General features: G+C 35.8%; 1 protein-coding gene across 1 annotated transcript in view; it reads right to left on the bottom strand.

Annotated features, from left to right (window-relative positions):
* The window catches only part of LOC137401777 (cytosolic non-specific dipeptidase-like), a 41,425-nt gene that overhangs the window by 13,545 nt on the left and 13,093 nt on the right, over positions 1 to 14,787 (bottom strand). The window contains exons 3-9 of the mRNA XM_068088260.1: positions 12,474 to 12,597; positions 10,868 to 11,119; positions 8,750 to 8,911; positions 8,341 to 8,414; positions 5,835 to 5,909; positions 5,210 to 5,343; positions 1,077 to 1,187 (exon numbers count right to left, since the gene is read on the bottom strand). Of these exons, the coding sequence (XP_067944361.1) occupies positions 1,077 to 1,187; positions 5,210 to 5,343; positions 5,835 to 5,909; positions 8,341 to 8,414; positions 8,750 to 8,911; positions 10,868 to 11,119; positions 12,474 to 12,597 (932 nt within the window). The remainder of the gene's footprint in view (positions 1 to 1,076; positions 1,188 to 5,209; positions 5,344 to 5,834; positions 5,910 to 8,340; positions 8,415 to 8,749; positions 8,912 to 10,867; positions 11,120 to 12,473; positions 12,598 to 14,787) is intronic.

Below are 14,787 nucleotides of genomic sequence, written 5' to 3'. Positions count from 1 at the left end.
TCGGTAACTGAGTATGTCTCCAGTTGTCGAGGTTCTCTTGCCGCTGAACTCAGACATGTCCAGCCAAGATTACAGAGTAGTTGTTTGTACCGTGCTGCTCTTGAAAACATGTACAGCCTCTACTTGCAGTAAGCTAAGCAGACGTTACACTCGATCTTCGAGGGATTGCTCACACAATGACAATCCATCGTTTTTTTTATGTCATCAAGTCGTTTGCACATGCGCTCGTTCACAAAAAAGCCACCATATTTGTATAAAACGTTCGTTTTTCTTTTAATTAATAGTACTTTTTGGTGTTGTTTTGATACTATAATAAAAAAATTGCAAACAAAAGCATCGTTTTCAAAAATTTATTGCAAAAGCTTCATGTTTTTAACGATAAAATTGTCTATAAAGATGGCGGATAACGATAAAAATACGTTACGAAAAAACGAAGGATAAAAGAGTATTTTTGAACACCCCCTTTATTTGAGTGCCACTTTCATATACTTTGATTTTTATGAACCCATAATGGAAAGTGATCAGTAGAAAATTGTCCACAAAATGGTACTAATAATGATTCAATTACATCAATTATTTCGTTGTTGCTGTAGTGGTTGCCATAGTTTTAGTGACAGTCTACCTGGGAAGATCGATTGTCACAATCATCAGAATTACACTCTGATTCAGTCACTAAGGTCTAAATCCGATCCATTGTTTAAAGATTCATTCACAATGTCGTTGGTAACCTTACATGAAGACGGTAAAGACACACTAACGTATATGAAAAAGGGTTTAGTAAAACTACTGAAGCTGGCAGCATTAATATGACTCCGCCGGAGGGAGAGTGCAAAATATAGGTCACATTAGCATTGTTTCACCCGAAAAAGGGTTAAATTTATGTTCCCGAAATTCTGACCAGCTCGTCAAAAAATACAACCCTCTATTTAAATGCGACTTATAATTAAACACCACTATAGGGAAAGGAATGAAAATAGAGCAGCATGGCATTCAAATAGAGGTTTTACAGTAACTAATTGTCAACATGGAAGGTCAGAAAGAACATTCCAGAATCGAGTAAATAGCAAATGACTCACCATGCAGACTGAGGCTGGGGAATCTCCAACGGTGTTGAAGCACCTTCTCTTTGCTGGGGTGCATCAGCTTGTTGGCTCCGACTTCCTTCCGGAAGTCTTCAACATCAAATTCTGTAAAATATCAGAAAAAATTTAATCCAAGACAAAATCATCTGACCTACACTTGAAAAAAAATTATGTACATTATTGAAGGCAATAATGTGTTCCCCAAATCTGAGGAGGCAGTGTTTTTAAGCTTATATTTTACAATAGAAGTGGGTAATGAATGTGGAACAACAGACACATTGCATCGAACGGATGTTAATTGTTGAGCGATGAATGCGTGGCACAATGACCTGTGACAAACCTCTCTGCTATAATAGATCTGCTTTGTGTATAGAGGTTCTACCTTCACTCTGCATTCATAATGTCATTACCCAGACATATACATTTGATATATTTAGCTTTTCATCAATATGTTACCAAGGAATGAGACAAAGCAATCTTTACAAGCGGCATCTGCTAAATTGCCAGAATAGGGTAATTGGGTAATAGAACTAACTATGAAAAGGTAGGTGACAATCTCAAATGTTACTATGGATACAACAAAATGAATGCAAGCAGAAATGAGCATGCAATCATTTTGTCTTCATTTGACAGGTGCTCTTTGAATTGGTTGCGCCATACTAAGTGTATTTTGTTGGCTTGGATATGGGAGGGAGCTTGGATATGGGAGGGGGCTTGGACATGGGGGGAGGGGCTTGGATATGGGGGAAGGCTATGATATAGGGGCCATGTACACAGAATAAGACTAATCAATAGAAAATGTTTTTGGCTCTAAACACTACGATACAGTCTGTTAACTCTTATCTCCAAATTCCTTTTGTTTATAATAAATAAATGATGAAAATAATTGAATATTTGGTAAAACCTAATATCTGACAATAGCGCATATAAGTTGTCATAACGGTTGAACCACAAGGTCTACGAAAACTATTTTCGTTCACAATTATTCAGCATAAAACCTTACCATCAGCTGATGCCATAAAAAAGGCTACAAATGTGTTGCAGAATGAATTCAGATACTTTTTTTGCCCTTTTTACTACTACTGTGAGCATGTGCCGAGCTGGATGAGTTATTAATATTATTATAGGTTATGGCATTAGGGATTATGACTCGTCATAAGGATCAATTTACTCGTATCTCAGGGCACTATTTCCTGAATAAAATCTCTAAATACAAATTAATCCGTTACCATTTGATAAAAAAATCCCATAAAACAGGATATTTTGATGGATAAACGTGTTTTTAATTATTGTAATTCAGTACCTACGTTAACAAAGCAGCAAATACCTATTTAGTTGCTAAAATCTGCAATAAAATGTAACATTATTATGTACACTACCACAAGCTTTTGCCTTAGAGAAAAATGTAGTGGTTACAGTAAGGGACTGAAAGTTGAAGAGAGAGACTTGGCAGCAACACCTTCGATACATTAAACCTGTGTGAAGCTAAGTAACAAAAACTCTGAATTTCACCTAAATGCTTTTAGCTTACTAAACACACACTTAAAGTGAAGTTTATATCTTTTACTACACTTACTTTAATTTTGTCATCTTAATTTTTTATAATCCACTTCCGGTTTGGCGGTTTTTGAATTGCATGCACTATGACTTTTGAAAACTTTTTTCAAACTGGTTAAAAAAGAAAGACCGAGCGATGCTGTTCTCAAAAGTGACTTTACGCGTACCTAGCCATATAGCGGCCATCGAGAACCGACTCGAATTTCAAAGATTACTCAAAAAGGCAAGAAAGAAACTTAGTAGAGCTATTGTTACATAGATAATCATTAAAAGTCCATTGATCTACAATTAGAGAACTCTCTATAGCTGTAATTTGGTCACTGCAAAGGAGAAATTGCGATAAGAAAATAAAGTTCTTGCAAAGTGAAACTACGCTCGGGACGAGTTGTAAACATATTTTCTATTGGCTTAATGCAGGCAGATAACTGTTTCCTTTCATTCAAGTATAGATACGATAGGCTAATTAATTACCTACCTACTCACTAATCAGAAATGTTTTTTACGAAGTCTACTCAAGCTACATCATGCGGCTCTTCGCCATACGCAAAAGCTGTGTCAATCTGCGCTATGCGGCTTGTGGTATGCAAAGAGTTAATACTCATTTGATCGACTGATACTGCTTCAAATCGGCAGACATCAGCCGTCATCAACACCGGAGCATAAGATGATTAACTACATACACGAGAACCATCTAAAAGATGATTTAGTTGAGTAAAGTTGTATACTAGATCGCCTTGTGCGTGCGTGTGTTTTATTGTATTGTTACAGCAGAGCGCAGTGACCCGGGCCGAAGCGATATGTCTCCTGGCTAGCCTGGTCATAGGGCCGAGCCTTCAAAATACCGATGAAGGCTCGGCCACCGTTAGGGCACTCGAACTACTGAGAAGAGACCGAGAGACTGAAAAGGAACTGAGAAACTGAAAAAAAGCAGAGAAAACCATGAAAGAGAAACTGAGAATGAAAGTAAGGGAAAGGGGCTTGGCCCAAAACGAAAGTAAAAGTATAAAATGAAGAAGATTCGATTGTTTTGGAAGAGCGATTTGCGTACCCTCTCTGCATGCTTTTAATGTGGTTTATTGCCTGTTTTGCATGTAAACATATATATTTATTTACTAAACATATACATCATTGGCACTTAACACTGGGTGTTGTTGTTTGACTGCCTTGTGGAAAGTAAAGGAAACCGGCAGTCTCTTTTATAGTATCAACTAGCTGTACTACCTGGCGTTGCCCGGGTAATAAAAAAGTCTTTGGACAGAAAGTTTATATGTATTTAATATATAACAACATTTGCCATTCTAGCTTTCAAACTACAAATCATGAGAGAAATGTTTTGTGTAGTTGAAATAAATTAAGAAAGAAAATAAAAGCAACTGTAAAGGTTTTCAAACTTTGTCAAACAACTTCAACTTTCAAACTTGACATCATAAGGTAAAGGTTTTGTGCAGGACGACTAAATTAAAAATAAATGAAATGACTGTAAAGGTTTTCAAACAGCTGTAAGTTTAAAATTTCATACCTTGAAAAAAGTGTTTCGTTGAAATAAATTAGAAGGAAAAGTAAAAATGTAAAGGTGTTTAAATGTAAATGTGAAATAATTAAAAATTATTTGGTATACAATTATATGATTTCAGTTCGTTTCAGTGTTGGTGTGCGAAAATTGGCATGCAAAAATATCATAGGCTATAGACGTACATAGAGTGGTAGAGATGCCCATAGTCATTGTCTAATGCAATCACCTCCTGGTAAAAATCATCATCATTCAAAGTAGGACCAAAATACTATGTTAACCTTGGTAACTATAGGTACCTACTATGACTTTAGTGCATTTTGTGGTTATGATCTGCAAGATATAACATTACAATTTACTATGTGGAGAGTTCTTACCTCCGAGACAGACGTGCAACCTAAACAGTGAACATAATTTAAATGAATTCAATTTACAAAACACATACTTAAAGGAAGTTTTAGTATGTATTTTAGTAGACTTCAAACTATTAACAGAAATTTTATGTTAGCGAATCGTGTTTATTATAACGGATACCAGATAGGGATAACTCGCCATGGCGAGTTCAGCGGCGTGTATTTTTTAATAACGTATATAATCGGTACACTACTTGCCAAATTTTAAGTTCGTGATAAATTATTGTTGATTTTGTTGGCCGAACAAAGTTGCCCTAACAAAAAAACTCGAAGAAGCATCTTGTTGCATATACTTAGTTCCCAAAATATTTAAATATAATTGTCCCCGTGAGAAGAATTGGCTTCGACCCAAGATATAGTAATTGAACCTTATGAAAAATATTTCTTAACAGGGGCATCCTAACGCGTGGCTGCATTAGTAAATAATCAGCGTGCGCTATAGCTATATCTATAGCCAGAATGACAGACAGATCCACGGACAGACACACTTTGAGAAATATATATATAATGTATATATATATATATATAGATTAGTGAAAATATAACATAAGTTAATAGTACAGAGGAGCTCAAGATAGCTCTGATATAACCTTGCTTGTGAGGTCACAAAAAGTAAAGGAAAAAAGGGGTTAGGAAAGAGGACATACTGATAGATTCGTAGAGCTTGGCTTCCTCCGGAGTGAGAGGAGCCACATCATCATATAGTCCTGGTATGATTATCTTCCCGTCCTTGTCTACCAGGTTATCCATAAGGTATATCAGATCAGACATGGCCTCGTGCCTGCAGTCATTATATTTACATAGTTAGACTCTGAACTCATAGTACCAAACAATAGATTTATCCACTAGTTGCCATAGCAATATAAAACCATCAGACAGTATACACTAATTAGCCTCTCCTTGCCGGCACAATGCTGTGAAAGTAGTTTTATTTTCATAGGAAATTACTTTACATAGCAAAGTTAGATTCTCAACTTTGAGTTTAAAACAATATATATCAAGTAGGTAAATCGTAACGAAAGTTACCACACTACAACATGATAAAGCTACAACGCTAGCACAAAACAAAGGCTAGTTCTAGTATCATAGATATAATCATAGAGCTGCAAACTTATCAGTCTGCAGACTTGACACTATAAAGGATAAGCCAGATATAGATTGGTTGGTAAACTAACATGAAGACGCGAGACCTACGCCTCTACACTTATCCATAGAGGAACCATTACACAGAATGTTGAGAAGCACCAAAAGGAATATATAGCTTCCACCTACACACTGCCTCCATACAGTCCTGAGTGTAGATCTTTTGAGGAACACTGAACGTCTATTTGGAATTTGCAGTTCCCTCTAAAACAATTGAGATAAACATTAAAGTTATACCGATATGATGATCTGTAGAATTTATAATAGATCTACTTCTGCTCTACACTAGTATCCTGGTGATGTTGAGTGTCGCAAGAGATCACCAGGTGTGCTAGTAAAGTACAGAGAATAAGTATGCACACAATTATTCTATAATCCTTACTGGAAGGCAAATTATTGACGCACGTGGGGAAGCTGTATGTCGTGGGTTCGAACTCTGTATAATGTAATGTGTTTCCCTTTAACCTTTAGACAGACACACAAACACGGCTCTTATTATAGTAATAAATATTGATAATTGATTACTTGTAGGTACAGCCTCTATAACCAAATACATCAAATCTACATGTACCAAAATGTTTAGAGACACACGTAGGACTACACCAGGGATTCCCGATTAGGGGTACTCCCACCCATAAGGGTGCGAGCTGTTGGTCAATAATCAATAATGAAGACTGGTTATCCGGCGCTCTCAATAAGACGGTTGAACACTATTGTTGCACTTGCAACAACTTGGCAATGTGAATCCGGATTTTCATTTTTTTTATACGTCAAAAATAAATATCGTCCCGCTATCAATCCTGGAAATGGTCTGCACATTCCGTTTACCCAAGGAACCACATTTCGATAGCAGAGAAGATGCGAGACAAAAGTCGGAAATCATAAAACGAATTTTTTTAGGTGATCTCGCTGGGTGAAAATGTTACTCTTCGTAGAATGACTTTCCAATAACATATTGTTTTTGTATATATTCCAAATATGTCGGTTTTTTCATTATGTTTTGAACCTTTTGTTTCATTGTAAACAAGTGGGTGTGTGAGATTGCCCTCGTCAGACGTAGAGGGTTCGGCAATGAAAATGGACAAGAAAGCACTAGAATACAAGAAAGCTTATTATGTAGACCCTTCTATCTATATACTGTATATATTTCTCAAAATTGATTGTATGTGTATTTGTGTATTCGACGTTTTGATTTCCAGCTATAGCTATTATTTTAGCCTCGTTAGAAAATTTCTATCAAAGGCGTTATCATATTCGATATACTGTAACCACACGGTAAATATTTTAGCAAAGCACCCACATGTTACAATTCCATGTTAAGAAGTTTTTTTGGTAAGGTGTCAAGGCCAATTCTTCTCACCGGACATTTATAGGAAGAGCTTCGATATTCTCTCACCGTTCGGTCAGACAAAGACAGTACGATATCTCATTTTTACATTTGCACCAGTATTGTGTAGCTGTTTTTGTAGTGTTGGGCGTAGTTGAAATAAATTAAAAAAAAAAAAACAACTGTGAAGGTTTTCAAACTTTGTCAAACAATTGTAACTTTCAAATTTTATATCATGAGGAAAATAGTTTGTGCAGGTCAAATAAAGTAAAAATATAAAACAACTATAAAAGGGTTTAGATGTAAATGTGAAATGATTAGCAGGTAATAGCTAAATTAAGTCTGTTTTGCTACGATTACAATAAAAGATATTCGGTAATGATACAATTAATATGAACTGAGAAAACAAAATAAAAATTCTGAATATGTTGAATTAATAATAACAATTCTTGCATAGAAGTGTGTGTGTGTGTGTGTGTGTGTGTGTGTGTGTGTGTGTGTGTGTGTGTGTGTGTGTGTGTGTGTGTGTGTGTGTGTGTGTGTGTGTGTGTGTGTGTGTGTGTGTGTGTGTGTGTGTGTGTGTGTGTGTGTGATGTGTGTGTGCGCGCGCGTGTTGTAAAAAGGTTCCTGTTCTATCCAAAGCAATCCATCAAAACTTTTCTCATTCTGCAGTTTGAAAGTTAGGATGTCAAATTTTATTATATGTTAAATACAAATAGATTTTCTGACCAAAGAATTTTTTATTACCCGGGCAACGCCGGGTAGCACAGCTAGTCTACAATATAGACATGGATCTACAATATATACATAGATCTACGATATGGACATAGATCTACGATATAGACATGGATCTACGATATAGACATGGATCTACGATATAAACATGGATCTACGATGTAAACATGAATCTATGATATAGACATACATCTACAATATAGACATAGATCTACGATATAGACATAGATCTATGATATATACATAGATCTACGATATAAACATGAATCTATGATATAGACATACATCTACAATATAGACATAGATCTACAATATATACATAGATCTACGATATAGACATAGATCTACAATATAGACAAGGATCTACAATATATACTTAGAACTACGATATAGATCTATGATATAAACATGGAGCTACGATAGATATTTGGTCACGCCTAACCGTCAGGGTATCCGTAGGTAAACCAAAAGCCCTCTAAGTGGTATCAAGAATCACACACTAGAGCTGTGTGGAAAATAAACTAAGCCCAACCATTGTTGACAACATGTAAAAAGTGAACTCATAAAACTAACCTGAGGCCGTAAGTAATACAGGGCTTATCCTTTCCCAGCCAGTAGTTATCTGAGATACAAATATAGTCTACATCCTACAAGAGAAAGTTCAATGCTTCATAATACAGTCTATGCACAGTATGAGACAGAGTATCACTATAGTTCAGCAAAATGCAAATACAAGCGTTTGTTTTATCCTGTTAACTAACTATTGTATCACTAGGTATTCCTCCAAAATATGCTATTAAACCATCCAGTCACAGACTCATACAGCAAAGTGACCTAGCATAATCAAGCATCCTCACGTTTACCCAATTACCAGTACTGATTACCTGGTTACCAGTACTGATTACCTGGTTACAAGTAACTATTTATACCAGTTACCATAACTATGGCAACCATAACTATGCGCAATTTCAAGTCATGATACCTGAAAAAAATCTGTAGTTTCCTTGACCTTGCTGATGGCTTCCTCTAGCCCCTTCGAACCGGACTCTTCCATCCCTTCAAATATGAACTTAAGGTTGACTGGCAGCTCGATGCCGAGATTCTGGTGAGTCTCTATACAGTTGATCCAGGCTAGGCACGGACCCTGTCATAGTAATCAGAAGAACCTTGTCAGTGAATGTTTTTCATTTGTATGGGACACAGTTTATATAATATCTATGGTACTATAGTTTATATAAATATATAAACTATATACTACAGTTTAACAATTTATATAATATCCTGGGTACTTGACGAATATTTACATACAGTGAAAACTTTTTAATGAATCTGTACAATATGCATCGAGAATTGACTCCCAAAACCATAATCGGTTTCGGGACGCAATTCTCAGATCAGAAATTGGTTTTGGCAAACAACTTTATTTTGTTTCTCATTACTTCATCAGTACCTAAATACATACATATAAGTCTTTCAAAAGATAATGTTTGTACAATACAGTTCTTATACATCTATATATATATATTTTTTTTTTTCAAAGTATGTGGATACGTGTCTCATTCCGGCCATAGCGCACACTGATTATTTTATTAATGCAGCCACGCGTTACGATGCCCCTGTTAAGAAATACTTTTCAAGGTTCAATTACTATATCTGGGGTCAAGGCCAATCTTCTCATATGGAAAATTATATTGTCTTCGTGGGAAGAGCCTCGACATTATCTCTCCGTTTGGTCAGACAAAGACAGTACAATATCTCATTTTTACATTTGTACCGGTATCAAGAGGTACCAGTATCGTCGTATTCAAAGTTTTGATGGATAGCTTCTGGTGGAACAGTAACCTTTTTTATACACACACTTCTATGCAAGAATTGTTATTATTAGTACAACATATCCAGAATATTTGTTTCGTTTTCTCAGATCGTATTAATTGTATCATTACCAAATCATCTGTTATCGTAATTGTAGCAAAACAGACTTAATTGATCTATTACTTGTTAATTATTTTACACTTAGATCTAAGCATTTTTATAGTCGCTTTATTTTTTCAAATTCATTTGGCCTGCACAAAAAATCTTCCTCATGATATGAAGTTTGAAAGTTACAGTTGTTTGACAAAGTTTGAAAACCTTTACAGGTGTTTTTATTTTCTCTCCCAATTTATTTCAATCACACAAAACATTTTTCTCATGATAGGCCCTATGTAGTTAGAAAATTAGAATGGCAAATGTTGTTATATGATAAATCCAAATAAATGTTTTGTCCAAAGACTTTTTTATTACCCGGACAACGCCGGGTGGCACAGCTAGTCTTTACTATAATAACAGTCGTGTCCGTCCATCTGAAGCCACAGATGGAGCTTTAGGAAAAATGATTGCATTGCCCAGAATCTGAACCCGGACATTCGTCTTAGTAGCAAGATACACTACCATCTGCACTACTAGACCAACTTGCCATATTTTGAAACACTTGTTGTAATCAAGGTCATCAGGAATTATTCTTTAGCTACGCGCAGGCTTTCCGTAATCCGCTACGTAAGCTTGCTGTGCATATGTCTCTTGCTATCCATTAAGCACCTCATGGTTTACAACACAAGCTAAAGGATTAATCTTTGCCATGCTATACAAAAGCACACCTTACTACCGTTGTGAACAGGACAAAGGAAAACTTCATGAAAGAAACACTCGTCCTCGCTTATAGTAGCTGTTGGTATGAATAATTTTGCTCGTCTGTATGGACACATAATTAGAGGTAAAGAGGCTTCATTTGGTTTGATAATACATTCAGTTTGTTTGGGTTTTATGTACTCACTGTGTAGCTGCACTCATTATGTACATTTGTTTTGCAGTTTAATGGTCAACGGAACAAATGGTCAACAGAGCTCAGTGTACACACACATTCCAAGCATCAGTCATACTCAATTGGCAATCTATACAAAATATTTATTACAGATGATCTCTCACGGCGCACCGACTGCTATCGTACTAGTAATACATGTAATTTCAATGGCATTATCATTGTAATATGGCCCGGTTATGTTCATTTTATCCATCAATCTATAGAGTTTTTCAAACAAACAGTTTATCCAAATCCACTCACTTTATCATCAGTGGCACCTCTACCATATAACTTTCCATCAATCTCCTGAAGTACGAAAGGTTCCGTATCCCACCCGTCCGACTTTGCTGCTGGCTGTACATCCAGGTGTCCATAGATCAAAATAGTCTTTTTGGACTTGTCTGAACCGAGATGAGCGAATATAACTGGAGGAATATCGAGCTCTTGTCCATCAGGAGTTGTGTGCTTACCGGGTTCCACCAGATCACAACTGGCTCCGAGTCCGACAAGCATCTATATAAGTAAACGGTGAACTGTGGGACAGCCCAATGCATGTAAACTATTTGTGCGAGTATATGTTGCCATAATAAAAAAGCTCAGGTCAAGCTAACTTTGCAATATATACATGTATATATCTAATAAAATTTATGCTTTTGTTTAGCTAATTATTCAATAGCCATAGCTGATCTTCTATATATTATATCAAATTCTATTATATATATTTCTCAAAGTATGTCCGTGTGTCGTATGTCTGTCTGCATTCCGGCTATAGCTATTATTAGAATAACTGCAACTGGACAACAATGCTGACGCAATGTCATGGAGTACCGTCATTAGAAGCCTAGCAGCTTACCGCAATTTTTCATTGGCAATGTGCCAGGCTAATAGCTTGAAAGTTACAGTTGCTTGACAAAGCTTTAAAACCTTTACAGTTGTTTTAATTTTTCTCTTAATTTATTTCAACTACACGAAACACTTCTCTCATAATATGTAGTTTGAAAGTTAGAATGGTAAATGTTGTTATATATTAAACACAAATCAATTTTCTGTCCAGACATTTTTCTTACCCGGGCAACGCCGGGTAGCACAGCTAGTATATCTATATTACTCAAAGTATGTCCATGTGTCGTATGTCTGTCTGCATTCCAGATATAATAGCTTAGCTGGGCAACAATGCTGATGCAAGGTCATTGCCTACAGGCATTTGAAGCTCACTAACTAGGTTAGTGGAATTTTCCATTGGCAATGTGTCAGGCAACAACAGCTAGTGTGCATATATCTCTCAAAGTATGTTGGTATGTATGCAATCTATAGATATTACAACCTTGGAATACAGAATCCGTACCGAAGAAGATTTTATCTCCTACCCTTCACCAGTCCGACACCCTACCCAATAGGCCGCAGAGAATGAGTAGATAGCTTGCCGATCTAAGTCGCTATAAGAGCACATAACCCAATGGCTTTGCATACCACGCAAGGTGATTGCATAAGTGATTGTCATTAGTTTGCTAACTAAAATTTTCCATTGGCAGTCTGCCAGGCTAATAGCAAGTGGCAGGCAACTCTTATTACTTCCCATTGTTTATAAGCTGATTTTTATTAGCCGGGTAACGCCGGGTAGCACAGCTAGTGGTTATATAAACTGGGTTTTAAAGGCAACAGTTCCTTACATACTATGTTCATTTCACTCATGAGAGTGAATAAACCACATTTGTTATAGCTTGTGTTGTTAATCATACAGAAACATAACATACGAATACTTCTAATATAATATTTACTATGAGTAAAGGTATGTGACTATAAGTCAAGCTCTCTGTATATTAAGTTCCAGCAGGATAGAAGCAGAGACAGATGTGGCGTCACTTACGTCTCTCACTTCTTCCACCTGCCTCTTTATCTCTCCTCTTTTCTCTGGCCATGCAGAGACACTCTGGATGGACACAGCGTGAGCCAAGCGGTCAACCCAGGTCTGCTGATGTTCATCTAGGTAGCTGATAATATGAGAATTAGAAAATTCAACTAATGAAGTAGAAGGAACCCGATTGAAACAAGGCAGGTAGTAACTTTCTACGTGGCAACAGCAAGAGGCTATGCAGCGAACCTAGTATATGTCTGGTGAACCGTCTTTAATACATATGAGTCGTGAATTTGTTTTCAGCGAATATATTTTTAATGAAATAATAAACAGCTTGATTGAATATCCCATTGTTGTTCCGAATTAATTTTAGTACATTTCATTGAGCTCTCTTCTCCTCGCTTATTGACCAAAAAATAAGTCATCATAAAAAGTTACCACTCGCATTGTGTTAAATGTTTTTCTGTATCTCAAAACATGGTTTATAATAATAAATTTTGTTTAATAAATGTATAAGAATGGAACAACATATAGTATAATCAATTTATTGGTGAGTCTATTCATAAGGCTCCTGTTTCATTGAACCATTAGTAGCAGCGTTAAAGATTAAAAGGTTTATGATTTTAAACGACTTAATTATTAATACCAGCTAATCTTACACTTTCAAAGTTGTGAATTACAAAGAGATGATTAATATTATTATAGATAGATATTAACATTATTTACACCAGTTAATGATGTTTAGAGCAAATGAAACCATGAGACAAAAAGGTAGTTAAGTGAAGTAAATTATGTATTGAAGGTAAAAGCTCTTTTTACATAACACTGTTCTATAATGTAAATTGGTACAATGTTGGTGTCTGGTATAAGGTGTTGGTGTCTGGTATGAGGTGTTGGTGTCTGGTATGAGGTGTTGTGGTTACTTGGAGAAGTGGGAATGTAATGGGTGATTGGATATGCGATTAGAGTATTTTAAACAACAAATATTTAAAAAGACATTTAGCTCCTCAGCATTAAGGGCAATTAAATACTGGCTGTAACTGTCCATATCAGGTAGCACAGCCATGAAACATAATTTTTAAAATCGCTCTAATTTTTTTTATCAGTTTCTGATACAAAGGCATCAGCTTGGAGCAGCATAAGACGAAATGGACAATGTAGGAATTTTGGTAAAAGATTAATAGGCCTTAATGTTTTACAGCTATCTGATCTGAATTAGAGCATGAGTTGATTGTCTAGCTTTTGAGATATTAAAGAGGACATGGTTTAAGAATCATAAATTATTATCTATTTGTATGCCCAGAAGATTGACTCTGTCAGTATTTTTTATGTTCATGCTGTTTATGGTGATAAAAAGGCTGCAAACGATTTCGCGGATGATAAAATCGTTGGTTTGTAACTTAACAGTATTCAGAAACATAAAGTTCTGTTTACAGCAAACTGATGCATGGTGGTTTGTGACAAGTAACAATTTTGGGTATTCAAAGAAAAAGCTCTTTTTTTGCATTTAACACTGTTCTACAATGTAAATTGGTGTGATGTTGGTGTCTGGTATAAGGTGTGGTGGTTTTTTGGGGAAGTAGAAATGTAATGGATGATCAGGCAAACTTGAAATACAATTTGAGTATTTTAAACAAATTTATACAGATTAGAGATTGAACAAGTAGTGAACTGACAGATAGACAGTCTCGGGTTAATAAAGAAGGAAACCGTGAGAGGAATTCACTACTGAAAAGACTGGTAGATAAGTTGTAACATAAGCAACCATAGCTTTGTCTCTTACTCTGTACACATTAGCTATTCATGGAAGACAAGTGCTAAAAGCCTATCAAGACATGATCTGCTTTTATCAATGAGGAATCGCACTGAAATAAATTTTTGCTAAAACTTAAAACAATTTCACATCCTTGTATAGAGTCACAGGCGCTTCTAATCGATATTTTTGCAAAAGTCGTGAATCTTTCCATTTCGCGGCTTCGACGTGAAATAGAATCCTAGTACTGGAATACTAGTATTTGGTTGAAATTACACAAAAATAATACTGAAACCATAATCTGTAATGTTTTTTGCTACCGTCAATGTATTAATATTTAAAAATTTTAATTTATAATTGACGAAGTTACAGTTCAAAAAAAGGCAAAAATTTGGTTTCCTTTTTATGTTTGTAAGCTGTGCAGACTAGAATGTTTCTAGGATTTCTAAACTAATAGGCCTAAACTAACCAGATGAATGACTGGCAGATAATAGCTAAAAGACAATTTCAGTGAAAGATTTCTGTGTGATTGGCAGCTACATCAAATCTGGTCTAAAAATATCAGTAAGCCAA

Source organism: Watersipora subatra, chromosome 8 (assembly GCF_963576615.1).
Source record: "Watersipora subatra chromosome 8, tzWatSuba1.1, whole genome shotgun sequence".
NCBI classification, from domain to species: domain Eukaryota; kingdom Metazoa; phylum Bryozoa; class Gymnolaemata; order Cheilostomatida; family Watersiporidae; genus Watersipora; species Watersipora subatra.
This window is presented reverse-complemented; position numbering and strand designations above follow the sequence as displayed.